The following is a 16,275-nucleotide window of genomic DNA, read 5'->3' on the forward strand; positions in this document are numbered from 1 at the left end:
GTTGAATAAAATAGTACTACTTCGAAAACATGTATTTTTTTTCTAGGCTAGGCCAGTCCTATATTAGTGTATGTATGTATGTATGTAATACATTGATACTGTAGATAGATGGTAAAAATAGATGAAAACAGCACTCCTTGTAGAAAAATAGTCATTTATTAGCTAAAAAAAAGAGCTGTAGCAACGTTTCAGCTCCAGTGTGAACCTTTCTCAAGTTTGAGAAAGGTTCACACTGGAGCCGAAACGTTGATAGAGCTTTTTTTTTTTTTAGCTTTTTTTTTTTAGCTAATAAATCACTATTTTTCTACAAGGAGTGCTGTTTTCATCTATTTTTCTATATGGAAGGTTTGATATATACCTAGACGATGGGCACCCTGTGTTTTCCAAATTGTTTGCTAGTGCTGTTTGAACATCATTTTTTGATTGATAGATAGATAGATAGATATTAGCATAAATCAGCAATATCCTGAGATTGCGAACATTAGGAATGATGCCAAGTATGCACCACATTTCCATACAATATTATTAATGTAGTAATATTGCAATTCAGATATAATACATAGTATATCCATATTGATTATAATGTAGGCAACCTTGTCACCATTTTATTAATCTATCTTCTTCTACAAATCTTTTCTGATTACCATAATTTAATGACTTTTTTTTGTCACTTTGCTCTCAGTTCCTTATAGGAACTTGTCCCTATCTGTATTTTTAGTACCTGCATTGTAACATACGGAGTTTTATTCCAGCACGTGCTGTGCAAATGACTTATTAGTAGTCATGAAAGTGGAGCTTGTCCATGGTTAGGATACACCATGTCATCCTCGGTGGCCCCTTGTGTATTCGCTAATGAAGCATCTGTGAGCTACATGTGTGGCGGACACCGCTAGAGCTGGCTTGAGATTATGTATCACGGCCTACTAGACGCCAAACAACCTAGAGTGACAGTCACAGTGACTCTTCATCCCAGTGACTCCATTTGATTATTAGATAGTACTTTGCTTACAATATGTGCAGAGATAAACTTATTTTCTTTGTAATGCAAAAATAGGCGTATTTAGAAATACTACAATAGAAGCCAGTAGTAGTAGAATAGAGTATGTGGACCCAAAAAGTTCCCTTTAATTTCTTTCACCAATCCAGAGGTAAATTGTAATATTCTGTCTATCTGGAATTTTGAGTTCGACATTAGGAACCCCTTTAAAGATATACGGTATTTTGACATTTTTCATTACATTTTAGATCTTTGGGTGTTATTATATTAAGTAAAAAAAAGATATTTTATTCTCACTAACAGTCAATTCTCTCGATTTCTGTTTATCTTTACAAATACTGATTCTCTTTTGGGAAAAAGTGCAAGACAAATGTAAGTTTTTGTGCTATGAAATGACTTATGCAGCATGTTGAAGAAGTAGTTTGTTTTGCTGCTTTTTTCTTGTGCTTACACACGGACTTGTGTTTGATGTGGTTATTCGGTTATTCACCGTATATGTTAAGCTTTTTTTTTTTTGCCCTATTTTACTTGTGCGTTGTGTTTTTGTTTGTTTTTTTGCAAAATATTACTATTGTTTCTCAATAATTTGTTCTTTCTCTTCAATAGAAGCTCATTCACCCGCTAATGGCCCATGTTAGCAGTCTGAGAGGCTACTGGCTAACATTAATAGTAGTCTTCTGAGTGTGTGGTATTTCTAATTCCTTGTAGCCTTGAAACTATTATCCAAATATTAAGTACCGTATATTCCGGCGTATAAGACGACCTGGTGTATAAGACGACCCCCCTACTTTCCTGTTTAAAATATAGAGTTTAGGATATATTCACCGTATAAGACTACCCCTTTTCCAACGCATACCAAACACAGGTAAAAATTAAAAAAAAACAGATTTGAATTTAACATGGTCCTTTTTTAATTTAAATTCTTATGACATGCAGGTATATAGCAGGAAAACTGTCACTCATAAACATATTAAAATAGGGGGGACCCCACGTCATTTTTTGGGGGGGTCCCCCACTCTAATAGCTAGTAAAGGCTAGGTATTCAGCTGGGGGCTGATATTAGTAGCCTGGGAAGCTCCGTGGGTATTACCCCCTTCCCAGACTTCAAACATCTGCCCCAGCCGTCTGCTTAACCTCCACTAGAGACTATAATGATGGTGGATCCCACGCCAATTTTCTTTTTAAAAAATCCTTTATTTTAACACTAAATGACAATTGAGGGGTTAATAAAGATGCAGTCCCTAAATTATTATTAATTTTGTAATTAATTTTTCCCAAAAATGTTGACGTGGGCTTCGCCATATTTTTGTGTCCAGCCAGGTACAGCAGGCAGGAACGGGCTGCCCCCAACCACCAGCTGCCTATTTGTACCTGGCCGGACACAACAATATAGGGAAGCCCTTTTTTTTTAAATTATTTCATGAAATAATTAAAAAAAAAAAAGACTTGGGGCTTCGCCCTATTTTTGTGTCCAGCCAGGTACAACTAGGCAGCTGGGGGCTGGAATCTGCAGCGCAGGGAGGCCCAAGCTTTCTGCCCCCCCCCCCCCCCGCTGCAAATTGCAGTCCGCAGCCACCCCGGAAAATGGCGCGTTCATAGAAGCGCCATCTTCTGGCGCTGTACCCAACTCATCCAGGGCCCTGGTGCGGTGGCTCACTGGGTAATAAAGGGGTTAAGGCCAGCTTGGCATTATCAGCTGGCCCTAAGCCCGAAATTCATGGGGTCACGCCAATATTAGACATGACCGCCATGAATTTCTAGTAAAGTAATTAAAAAAAACACAAACACCCAGAATAAAGTCCTTTAATTGAAATAAAGACACAATCCTTTATTGTTCTAAATTAAACCATACTTACCATCACGCCCATTCCAGCTGAAGCCAACGATCTCCTGCAATAAAAGTAAAATAATAAAGCAACCTCATCCTTACCTCTCCATGGTTCCCAGGACCGGTCCAGCTCTGCTACATTCACATGACAGGCTGCACCGCAGCAGAACGCTGCCGTTCAGCTTGCCATGCGGCAGACACTGAGAAGCGCAGGCATGCTTGTGCTCCTCAGTGTCTGACTGTGACGGCATCCAGATGAGCCGAGATCATGTCCAATGAACTCGGCTCACCTCATGCACGTCACTGACAGCGTGGGAAAATTCTCCTGCTCCCCGCATGCGCAGTAGAAGTTTCCCACGCTGTCAGTGACGGACGTCCAGGAGGTGAGCTGAGTTCATTGTCGGCTCATCTGGATGCCGTCACAGCGAGACACTGAGGAGCGCAAGCATGCCTGCGCTTCTCAGTGTCTGCGGGATGACAGGCTGGATGGCAGCGTTCTGCTGCGGTCCAGCCTGTCATCTCGATGTAGCAGAGCTGGAGCTGTCCTGGGAACCATGGAAAGGTAAGGATGAGGTTGCTTTATTATTTTACTTTTATTGCAGGAGATCGTTGGCTTCAGCTGGAATGGGCGTGATGGTAAGTATGGTTTAATTTAGAACAATAAAGAATTGTGTGTTTATTTCAATTAAAGGACTTTATTCTGGGTGTTTGTGTTTTTTTTAACTTTTACTATGGGGTTAGTAATGGGGGTGTCTTATAGACGCCTCTCCATTACTAACCTGGGCTTGATGTCAGCTGGCATTATAAGCTGACATCAACCCCAGCCCTATTACCCCCTGCCACCGCACCAGGGCAGCGTGGAAGAGCGAGGCTAAGTGCCAGAATTGGCGCATCCTATGAATGCGCCATTTCTGGGGCGGCTGACGGCTGGTGTTTCTAGCCTGGGAGGGGGCCAATATTCATGGCTCCCTTCCTGGGCTATTAATATCAGCCCCCAGCTGTCTGCCTAGCCTTTGCTAGCTATTAAATTAGGGGGGACCCCACGTCATTTTTTTGGGGGGGTCCCCCATTTTAATAGCTAGTAAAGGCTATGTATTCAGCTGGGGGCTGATATTAGTAGCCTGGGAAGCTCCGTGGGTATTACCCCCTTCCCAGGCTTCAAACATCTGCCCCAGCCGTCTGCTTAACCTCCGCTAGAGACTAAAATTAAGGGGAACCCCACGCCAATTTTTTTTTAAATAAATCCGTTATTTTAACACTAGATGACAAGTACAGTAACCAGCACTGTCACTGTACTTCATATATATGTGACTGACATGTTTCTATCTATCTAATCTATGTGTGATGCTCTATCTTTCTGTTATAAATTGTCGGGTACAGATGCTGAAATGCCGGCCGGCTTTTTTAAAGAGACGGTGCATGAAAACACTATTATTTGTTTTAATAAATCCTTTACACTAAATGACAAGTACAGTAAGCAATACTGTCACTGTACTTCATATATATGTGACTGACATGTTTCTATCTATCTAATCTATGTGTGAAGCTCTATTCTTTCTATTCTAAATTGTCGGGTGCCGGCTTATGCCGCTGCTGAATTGCCGGATTTTCATATATTGTCACAGAAGCGATGCGAACTTCCCTGCTCCGGACACAGCGCAGCGCTTCTGTGACAAGTGAAAGCTGTCTGCACAGAAGCCCTGCGCTGTGTCCGGAGCTGGGAATACGCAGCGATGTGTCAGTTTCAGCACAGAAGCGCTGACTGTCTGGACCTACCGCCGCCGTATTTTAACTCCCTCCACCTTATATTAACTCCGACATGGCAGGGATACGGCCACGGCAGCTTATTAACACCCCCAGAGTATCCCCGCATATCAATTTCTGAAAGTTCAAAAGCATTACCGGCGTATAAGACGACCCCAGACTAGACAGAAGATTTTTCAGTCTTCAAAAGTAGTCTTATACGCCGGAATATACGGTAGCTCCATTTACTTTATTTTTGTTAAAATTGTCAAAGGTTGAGATTCACTTGAAGAGATTCTGCTTTTTTGTGATTGTTATTTTAGGCACTATTGTTGTATATTATTTGTATACTTATTGTTGTTATTATTATTAATATACAAATTTGCTTTACAGTGCCTCAGCCTCCAACCATTACTCAGCAGTCACCAAAAAACTATATTGTGGATCCAAGAGAGAACATTGTGATTCAGTGTGAGGCAAAAGGAAAGCCTCCACCAAGGTATGTTGTCCTTGTATGATCCATGATGCTGTTAGAAGAACTCAATAGCTCCTTGAGGCTGTAGATCTGCTGTATATTACACATCCAGCCTTGTACATTCTTTCAGCAAGGTAAATGTGAAATTGAATGTCCAGCATTAATCTGAGCTTCAAAATTCTCATTTCCATCAGAACACATCACATCACCCTAGTGGGAATAGGATTAGACATGAGGCCCTCGGACAGGACTATATTCACTGAGATTATAGTTCGCAGAAGATGCAAGTAATTGAGCTAACAAGGACAAGGAAGACCCGGATCTCTTTTTAATATATATTATTTGCTTCTATCTCTTATCTAGCTTACTTTTGGCAAGTAGTCAGGCTATGAATGTTATAAATAGGCTAGGAAAGTTGGATTTATGGTTTATTCAGAAAAAAATAACTGTTCAACCTCAGCAGCTGCATTATTAGGATCCATCATATGAAAACTCTTGTTGCACTTTATGGCCATCTTGGTATAACAGAAGTGCACAGTTGAGCAATGTAAACTCCTTCAGTGATGAAATAAAAATAATCTTTTCAGTGATTTTTTTAGAACATAATACTATATCTGTGCTATACATATTCATAGAATCCTAGAATGGTAGAGTTGGAAGGGACCTCCTGGGTCATCTGATCCAACCCCCTGCTCAAAGCAGGATTCACTAAATCATCCCAGACGATATATTGATCCATATTATCCATATTTGCAGTACAGGTACCGAGGATGGTGCTTACAAAAGGCACATACCTGGTCCAGCCTCACACGTATATTCCATCGTTAAAACTGTTTGTATAATCTAACATTTTTCTTTGAAACCATGTTGATAGTATTGTCACTGTGCCCTGCAGCTTCACCTGGACTCGCAATGGCACACATTTTGACACGGAAAAAGATGCACTGGTGACAATGAAACCCAACTCAGGAACTATTGAAATTAACATCATGAATGGTGGAACGGCAGAAGCTTACGAAGGGGGGTACCAATGTACAGCCAAAAATGACCGCGGTACTGCTGTATCAAACGTTATCATTGTCCGTCAGTCCAGTAAGTTACTCATGTAATCCATCATCTCATGTGCAACAGTATACTTTTTTATGTGCATCTTTTAATTGACCATCTTAATTTATTGTTACACATTTTTACACATTTATTGCTCCTTACTTTTTTTTATATGATGCTGTTTTTTTTCTATATGTCATTATCACTTTTTTTCCTAGTTAATATATGTGTATATATTTACAAGGGTTGACCAGCCAATTAAAATTTATTTAAAAGGCCTTATACATGAATAAGAAAAGAATCAATCCTCGGCCTCTTCGATCCCTTAGAGCTCCCTTTTCTGCGCTTACCCAGTTTCTGCTCTTCTCTGCTTCCTGGTCTCATCGGACCGCACCAGAAATGTGCAGAAATGCCCTCTGTGAGCACCAGCCTGATGGGCTCATCAGACATTACTTGCCATTGTCAGTGTGTTGTGACAGGACCAGGTAACAGAGATCAGCGGAAACCTGATAAAAGTCTGAACTACAGGTGTAGGGGGTTGGTAAAGATAAGTATTTCTTTTTATCACCTGGCCACCTCTATGTCACAAGTCATTGTCATTTTTGCTGATTCTTATTTTATTTTAGCTCTGAATTTAATTTCTGCTTAATTCTCTTGCTTTTCTTTTCTTTGATTAAAGACATCTTTAAATTCCTCAAAGCCATCTTATTAGAAGGTAACAGCAAACCACGGCCCTGGTTACGTACTGCATGGAAGTACAAACTTATCCTCAAATTTTCCTGTTTGTCGGACCCTAAAAATGATACAATCTCATTGCTGAGATTGTAGAACACAATGCCACCAGAATGTAAACCTGGGTAATGTGTCTTCATAGACAAGCAATATCTTAGTGTCTGCCACACTGCCCATGGATCCACTCCATACACTGATTGATGTGCTAGGTTAGGTTCCAGCACAATAGTTTTTGCCAAAACTGGAATTAAATTTCTGAAGACTCTTTGTTTGTTTTTTTTCTCTTTTTAATAACTGTCAAACCTATTTCATGACTTTGCACCATTGATATAATTTTTGGATTATTTTTGGAGAAATCATTGATGAATTACATGTTAGTTTATGGAAATTCCCGGTTTATACAGTGTTCTTGAACATTACCCAGTGTTTATCTCTGACAACTAAAATACCTTTTCACCCACTGCACAATTTCCCTGTATGTCATAAATTCAAATCCTTTTTATTCTCCTTTATTTAAGCCATTCACTGTTCAACCCAGATGTTCTGTTATTGACAAAAGATCTAGATCATTAATGTTTCCATTTCCATAATTACAGCTGCTCTGTAATATTTCACACTGAATGCAGTGAGTGAACATACGAATCTAATGTCTGGCCTACATGTAATGTGGAGAGTTAAATGAAACATTGCCAACTGTGCGGCAATTTGTTGTGTCATTATTAGGTGGTATATGGGCATTCAGAAGGGCTGCTGCTGTTATTAGTTATAGCCCATCATAGAGCGGCCATGCTGAGAAAGCTGTGTGATGCTTACTCAGGATGTTAGTGAGTTCAAAATGCTTATATTGTATTTTCCACACACTGAGAGAAGCATTTAAATGGAAAATCACAGTTTGAGGACTTTCTTCACAGCGAGACATGAACTTGTTATACATAACAGAGTGCACAACAGTCCGAGTTATCCCAAAGTGCGCATTACAGAAGTCTCACCTACAGTGGGGAAAATAAGTATTTGATACACTGCGATTTTCCAAGTTTTCCCACCTACAAAGAATGAAGAGGTCTGTAATTTTTTTCACAGGTACACTTCAACTGTGAGAGACAGAATTTAAAAATAAAAAACTGAAAATCACATTGTATGATTTTTACATAATTAAATTGCATTTTATTGCATGAAATAAGTATTTGATCACCTACCAACCCGCAAGAATTCTGGCTCTCAGAGCCCTGTTAGTTTTTCTTTAAGACCAACTACTCTGCACTCGTTACTTGTATTAATTGCACCTGTTTGAACTCATTACCTGTATAAAAGACACCTGTCCACACACTCAGTAACACTCCAACCTCGCCACCATGACCAACACCATAGAGCTGTTCAAGGACACCACTATGCCATGTACCTAAGATAAAAATTATAGACCTTTCTATTCTTTGTAGGTGGGAAAACTTGCAAAATCGGCAGTGTATCAAATACTTATTTCCCCCACTGTATATTACTGTACATGAAGTTAGGGGTGTGAGAAACATTCTGTACACCTTCAACTTAGGTCACCTTTGTTTAGGTACATGTTAGGATAAGAAGTGAAGAAACAGTCAAAGGAAAACCAGCTCACCAATTGCAGAGGCTTAGTTTGACCCATGGCTTCCTTCTAAGGGTATGTGCACACAACGTCTTTTAGATACTGGCTTATCCATAGAGTTTTTCCTGAAGCGTCTTTGTTTTCATGTTCTTCTTCATTTTTGTAGCAGCTTTGTCACTAGCAGGACATAAAAAAATCCAGTTCTTGCTAAGTTCTTAAGATTAGGTAAATACAACCTCAGGTATAAAACCACACATGATTAATTACACCGTGTCATAATTTATTTAACAAAAACTTAGGCCAAAACCAATGTATGTGAGTACACCTTGACTGTATCCATAGAAATTAAAAGGGTAAGTAGTAGCCATGTGCTGGTAATCAAATGCCCTTGATTAATTTCTCACCAGAAAGTGTGATCACTAGAGATTAGCAGATCTGTCAAAAATCAATTTCGCCAAATTACACAGATTTTACAGGGAAATTCAATTTGCGGCAAAGTTATTTGCCACAAATTGAATTCCTTATTTTGCTTCTCATAAGCAGACCAAAGAGAATGTACGCGATAGTTGAAGTAGTAAAGAAGAGGTGCTGAAAACTAGACAGCAAGCTGCAGGCATGGTGGAAAAGGAGAGGGGTGAGTATTATAATTTTTTTTAACAGTTTGCCTGGCCCATTATGTTTCATCAAGATAGCAGCCACAGCTGGCCACTATTTAAACTGAATTTTCATGTAACAAATTGTAAAAAATATGAATTATGGAGAATACGAATGTTTATAAAATTCAAGTAGAATGCAGTTGCACTCAAGTTGTAGTTCGCTCATGTCTAGTGACCCCCTCTATATAAGCAGAATTTTTGGCAGATTACCGGTCTGGTGCATTCAGGCATGTGTTAACACACTGCCAAGGAGGAAAAACATCAGCATTGTTCTCAGACAAGCAATTATTGCTGCCTATCAGTCTGGGAACAGTTATAAGGCCATTTCCAAACAATTTGGAATCCGCAATTCTACAGTGAGAGAGATTATTCACAAGTACCATGAGTGGACATTCCAAATAATTCTCTCCAAGATGGGGCCATCCAATGCCCAGAGAAATTGCAAAATACCCAATAGCTTCTGCTCAAAATGTTCAAGTTCTTGATAGTACAATTAGAAAAAGACTAAACAAGTATCCGTTGTTTGGAAGGTTTGTCAGGATAAAGTCTCTTCTTTTTAAAAAAAATTGCATAACGAAGTCTACAAAGCTGCATCTGAACAAACCGCAAGACTCCTAGAACGATGCTCTTTGGACAGACAAAGCCAAAAGTGGATATGTTTGGCAATCATTCTCCGTGCCATGTTTGGCAAAAAACCAAACCCAGCATATCAGCACAACCATTGTTATAGCAGCTGTCAATTGCAGTGATGGAGAGTAATCCACCTGTCCCCCCGCTATTCCCCGGCCTCCCCCCTCTGTCAATCCCTTCACTGGCTCCCCATTGCCCAGAGACTCCAGTTCAAAACCCTAACCATGGCATACAAAGCCATCCACAACCTGTCTCCTCCATACATCTGTGACCTAGTCTCCCGGTACTTAGCTGCACGCAACCTCCGATAATAATAATAATAATAATAATAATAATAATAATGGAGAGGTTATGATTTGGGGTTGTATTGCAGCTAAAGGACCTAGGCACCTTGCTGTCATTGAGCTGACCACAAACTTATTTTATACCAAGCAGTTCTAGAGTAAAATGTGAAGCCATCTATCCAAAAGCTAAAGCTTGGGCAACACATGACAATGGCACCCAACACACCAGGAAATCTACATCACAATGGCTGAAAAAGAAAAGAATCCATATGTTACAATGGTCCAGCCAAAGTCCACACCTCAACCCAATTGAAATGCTGTGGTGGGAGCTTAAGAGACCCATGCAAAAACCTATGCCCACAAACCTCAATGAAATTAGGCAATGTTGTGAAGAAGAGTTGGCCAAAATTCCTCCAGAATGATGTGAGAGACTGATAAGAGTTTTAGTTAAATAGATAATGTCACGGTGTAATTTGTGATGTGTTGTTCATCTGAGATTGTGTTACCTAATTTTAAGACCTTATAAGGACCAGATGTTTTTATGTCCTGATATCTAAATCCATAAAATTCAAAGAAAGTGTACTTAGTTTTCGCTCACTAGTTGATGTTAACACCACAGGTTTATTCATGAGTTGGTAACCATTACTGACAATATAGTCGACACATACATAAAGTATGCTACAGGAAGATAATTTATGCCACCATTTCTCAAAGGTGAACCACCTGATGTAGGTATTGTGTGCAGTCACTTTATTTTCAGACTTTTTATTTGAGAGTGAAATGATCCTGCAAAAATGACAACTTTGGAGTAGAGAAATATACACTATATGATACTATTGATATTTTGGGTAACTTGAACAATAAAGGTCTGTAGGTTTCTTTAGTTGGTATTTGTTTGTCTACCCGGATCCACAGAAAAAGGCATATAACTATGCTTTGCACCAACCACATTGAGATATAATAGAATATTACAAAATAATTCACTTAAGATTATTTTTCACAGGGTCACCACTGTGGACTAAAGAGAAAATAGAGCCTATTGTTATACAACAGGGTATGCCTTTGGTTTTGCCATGCAAACCTCCAAGGGGGTTACCTCCACCTATCATTTTTTGGATGGATAACTGTAAGTATTCTTATTTTTTGTAGACTTAAATGTGTATACTGTCTATTAAAATAACCATACTACCTTAAGTAAAAATGTTGGGCTCTGTAGTCTACTACTATAAACATTAATCTTTAAAAAAAAATGTTCTGTGTATAAGTACCAGATACTACTTGGTTTCAAGTAAGATCATTCGGTTTGGTCAGAATGATCAATAATGCAGATAAATTTGGACAAATAGGTCTTGGGAAAAATGGAAAAAAAGAGAGAGGTGCTGAGTTAAAAGTAGTCAAGAGCAATTGACGATAAGATGTTCCCTCACCTGAGCGAGTTGTGCTAGTAGTAAGTACAACTCTCTATTGCACTTATAGGTTCTTAGACGAGTGAGATGGGATTGGACAAATGTAGAATTTTAAAAGAAGTTTCCTCCCAATGCAGTAGAAAGCATCTGAAATAGTGATTGCTTAGGGTCAAAATATGTTGTATTGCTATAGCATTAAAATACCTCTCTTTATTACCACTGTTTCGGGTGTTCTCCACTGTTTTCGGGGACTAAAAAAAGCACCCTCAAGAATTTGCATTTTTCTTCAAAAATTTGTACATGATGAACATTATTTACAATTTTACTATTTTACCACATTTCAAAACTCATACTATTCTATGGAAAGGTGAAACTAAGTGTAAGGTTTGATTGGTTTTCTTTGTCATAAGTTCTTGTACTTTTTTCTTTTTTCTGATTTTCCTATGTTACAAAATGTAACTTTAAGAATATTAGCATACAAGTGAAAGTGGGCATAGCTCAGTAATTCACAATATTCTTTTTCTCAGTTTTCCAGCGGTTACCTCAAAACGGTAGAGTTTCCCAAGGTCTCAATGGCGATCTCTACTTCTCCAATGTTCAGCCACAGGACACACGAGATTTTTACATCTGTTATGCCAGGTTTAACATTACTCAGACTATCCATCAGAAGCAACCCATTTCTTTGAAGGTTCTAACAAGTAAGTGTATTTTCTATGTTGTATTTTCCTTCACTTTTAAGGTATGTCCAGGGTTAGGTTTTTCAGTTTCAGGTGTAAAAATTGGTGTGATACATTTTTGAAAGTCTTTTATTAAGAACTGTCACATGGATGTGTTGTTCTTTGTATCTCTTATGGGATGCCCATTACCCTCTTCTGGTAACTTGTTAGATCCATCCAGAATGTGAGTTTCCCTTTCTCGTTTCTTTCCGCAATGTTCATTTGGTCACCACAGATCTCCTGTACACGGGCAGACTGTGAAGTGTTTTTTTTTTCACAGTGCATGGGCTAGGAAACACACTCCAGATTTCGTAGTCCCAAAATCAGATTTTTGGGATTTCAGTACATTCTAAGGCTGTGTGCCCACGATGCGTTTTTTAAGTGTTTCCGCAGCGGCAAAAGCGCTGCAGAAATGCTTAAAAAACGCATGGTAGAAGGCCTGCCATGTTCCCCAATGATAATCCGCATGTGCTGTGCACATGCTGCGGACATTTCCGCTGCGGATTATCATTGCGGAAAAAAACGCAGCACTACCAATTATTTTGCGGAAGTACTGCGTTTTCGCCGCCATTGACTTGCATTAGAACGCGCCAATTCCGCAAGACTGCATCTGTACTTGCGTAATTGGCGCGTTCTAATGTGCGGATGGTACCCGGGTGTAGAGGAGAGGAGAGTCTCATCCACACCCAGGTACCATTAAAAAAGCTGTAAAAAAAGAATAAAATAAAAAATAAATGTATACTTACCTTCTGGCGGCCCTCCTTGCTTCCCGGCACTTCGCGATGGAATGAAGGACCTGCGCTGACGTCAGAGTCATGTGACGGGTCACGCGACACTGACGTCGGCAGGTCCTTCACTCTACCGCTGCCGGCAGCCGGGACGGAGGGAATCAAGACTGCGGGGGCCATCGGAGGGTAAGTATACATTTATTTTTTTATTTTTTGACATTCTATCGGGTCACACTATATAAATCCATGCCGTTTGCATGGATTTATATAGTGTGACCAAGTTGACAAGCACTTTCCAAGTGATGCTAAAATCGTTTGGAAAGCGCTTGTCAACCCGCATGCGGAAATGCAAGTGACGAACGCTTCACATCCGCATGTCCCTGGCAGGAAAACGCATGTACAATCCGCATGTGTTTTTTTCTGCCAGGGAGATGCAGAAACGCTCAGAAAAAAATCCTGAGCATTTCTGCATCATGGGCACATAGCCTAAAGCTGTACCTAGATTACTGAGAGCACTTACCCAAGTATCCCCAACTAACTTTCCAAATACAATAGTCTAGGTCTAGGTTTTGGGCCATTAAGCCAGTAGCATATAGATATGCAGCGAGGGTTTCATGTTGTAATCGTGCTCCAGGTCAAAAACAGCCATTTTGACATTAAGGATTAAAGAAGTTTGAGTTACCAAAAATAATTTTTGGACTCTCCTCCACTAGCATTGATCATGTGTATTTTGCTGATGAAGCCCAGGTCAGGACCCTTTCTTCACTCCACTATAGAGAACCCCTCAGTTTTGATACACAAGCTGCATACTGCCATGTGCCCAGAACCCAGTGAAAGGTTTGAGTCATAATATTTCTTTACCATCTTAAAGGTAAGACACTTTTATAATTAAAACGAATGCAAAAGAAAATAGTAGGGTTATTTAGTTCCAGTGAAGTCCATTTTGTTTATCTTTAATTTTCTGAAGTTAATTGAAAATGATTTCTTTAAAAGCCAGAATAATATTTATGTCATGCTTACATATTTATGGAAGTTTCTTATTCCTTCAGAGTCTTTTTACATTTTCATACACTGTGTTGATGAGAAACATTTATGCTGTTTTATTTTTTAGCGGATGCTATGAATGAAAGTTTAGCAGCTAATTTAACTGAAACTGATTTTTATGGTGGTGAGTTTTGGTAAAAAAAAGATCTTATTTAGTATCTCCTTTAATATTAGAATGAACCCCCACCTTAACCATCTATATACATATTCTTCTTTCTGCCTTGTCCATGTCACTATTCCCCTTTTTGCTGTATTACTTTGCATTTCTGTCACCTAAAATTCTTGATGGTAGCACCAGTGATGAAAGAGGATAAAGAGCATGCATTTTGTGCTTCGGGAAAGTAGTAGATGATTCTGCAATTCATATAGTTGTATTTCTAAATGCTTCTATAGATGAACTCCTCAGGCTATAATCAACATAATGGAGCGAAGAATACACATTTAAAAATAAAATGGCAATCTTTTCATGACTTTTGAGTTGGTTTTAAATATAGCAGATTTCCCAAGAAGATTATTCACCTTACATAAAGTACAAATGTTATATAAGTAGCTGCAAGGGATTATGATTCCAATTATTTTCTTGTATTTATTGCTAAAAATAAGGCCTGCCACCGTTTATTGAATACGAAACACACTATTTTACAGACTTCATAGCGATGATCCTGCTAGTAGACACAAATACTTGTTTTCATAGGGGTACAGTTGTGTCCAAAAGGTTTGAGACTGACATTGATTTTGTTTTTTACAAAGTTTGCTTCTTCGGTGTTTTTAGATCTTTTTTGTTCTGAAGTTTTTTAGACTTTTAATGAAAGATACACCAAAAAGTTTATGCAAAGACTATATTTGTAATGTTGACCCTTATTTCAAGAATTCTTCAACTCATTCTGACATGTTGGATTTCAGCTTTTGGGCCAAATCCTGACTCGTGACAACCCATTCTTGTCTAATTAGTGCTTGGAGTTTATCACAATTTTTTGTTTATCCAGCTGCATTTGAGGATTGACCCCAAGTTCTCAATGGGACTGAGATCTGTGGAGTTTCCTGGCCACAGACCCAACATTTTCATTTTTTTGTTCATTTAGTTTAGTTATCACTTATGCCTTGTGACATGATGCTCCATCATACAGAAAAAGCATTTTTTATCTTCAAATTGCACTTGGATCATTGGAAGAAGTTGTTCTTGAAGAATGTTTAGATACCATTCTTTAATCATGGCAGCGTCCTTAGGCAAAATTATGAGTGAGCCCACTCCCTTGGATGAACTCGGCCACACATGAGCTTCAGCACGCAAAAGGTGGTAAAGGCTTTTGTAGGATGGTCTGGTGTCAAGAAGAGCATCAAAGGAGTTATTCTTTCTAAGAAAAAACATTAAACACAGACTATGATTTTGCAGAAGGAACAGGGATTGGATTGCAAAGGACTGGGGTAAAGTTACTTTGATGTAGCATCTTTTACTCTGTTTGGGACATCTGGAAGAATGATTGTCTGGAGAAGAAAATGTGAGCACTACCGGGAGTCCTGTGCCATGCCAATAGAAAATATTCTGAGACCATTCATGTATGGGATTTCTTTTCAACAAAGGAAGTGCACTCACTGACAATTTTGCCTGAGAACAGAATAGTATCTAAACATCCTCCAAGAGCAACGTCTCCCAATGATCCAGAAACAATTTGGTGAAGAACAATGCTTTTTCCAGCATGATGGATAACTATTTCACAAGGCAAAAATGATAACTAAGTGACTCTGTAAGAAAAACATTGAAATTTTGGGTCAATGGCCAAGAAACTCCATAGATCTGAATCCTATTGAGAATCTGTGGTCAATCCACAAAAAGCAGTTTACAAACAAAAACACAGAAATTGTGATAAACCCCAAGCACTGATTAGGCAAGAATGGGTTACCATCAGTTAGGATTTGGCCCATAAGCTGATATCCAGCATGTCAGGGCAAATTGCAGAAATCTTGAAAAGTAAGGGTCAACACTGTAAATATTGAGTCTCTGCATAAACTTAATGTATTTGTCAATAGAAGTGTAAAAATGTATGACATCCTTATAATTGTTCTTCAGTTACCATAGAAACATCTGACTAAAAGATTTAAAAACAATGAAGGAGCAAACTTTGTGAAAATTTAGCATCAGTCTCGAAACTTTTAGCCATGGCTGTACAAGAATAGAATAGAGGATCCCAGAAAAAGAAAAAATCTATGCGTCAAGGAGCCTAGTGCTTGTTTCCCCCTTTTAATCATCCATTATTAGTGCCTATGGGAAAGAAACCGCTTAAGTTCACAGTTGAAGGGTGGGTGGACAGACCGACATGAACTGGAGCCCTACATGAAGTCCATTGCTGCAAAAGAAATATATGGTGGATAAACCCTTGCTTTTTCCATTTATATTATTCTTGCTAGGTAT

General features: G+C 38.9%; 1 protein-coding gene across 15 annotated transcripts in view; it reads left to right on the top strand.

The window, feature by feature from the left end:
* NRCAM (neuronal cell adhesion molecule) overlaps window positions 1-16,275 on the top strand; it is a 256,326-nt gene that overhangs the window by 154,103 nt on the left and 85,948 nt on the right. For 13 of the 15 annotated variants that reach the window (XM_073652000.1, XM_073651998.1, XM_073652001.1 and 10 more), the window contains 5 exons: window positions 4,962-5,067; window positions 5,939-6,135; window positions 10,975-11,097; window positions 11,905-12,075; window positions 13,933-13,989. In XM_073652000.1, coding sequence (XP_073508101.1) covers window positions 4,962-5,067; window positions 5,939-6,135; window positions 10,975-11,097; window positions 11,905-12,075; window positions 13,933-13,989 — 654 coding nt within the window. The remainder of the gene's footprint in view (window positions 1-4,961; window positions 5,068-5,938; window positions 6,136-10,974; window positions 11,098-11,904; window positions 12,076-13,932; window positions 13,990-16,275) is intronic. The other 2 variants (XM_073651995.1, XM_073652002.1) reach the window with 1 other exon arrangement.

This window comes from Phyllobates terribilis, unplaced genomic scaffold (genome assembly GCF_046119375.1).
Source record: "Phyllobates terribilis strain yellow unplaced genomic scaffold, ASM4611937v1 Scaffold_11__3_contigs__length_659146591, whole genome shotgun sequence".
Classification (NCBI taxonomy): Eukaryota; Metazoa; Chordata; class Amphibia; order Anura; family Dendrobatidae; genus Phyllobates; species Phyllobates terribilis.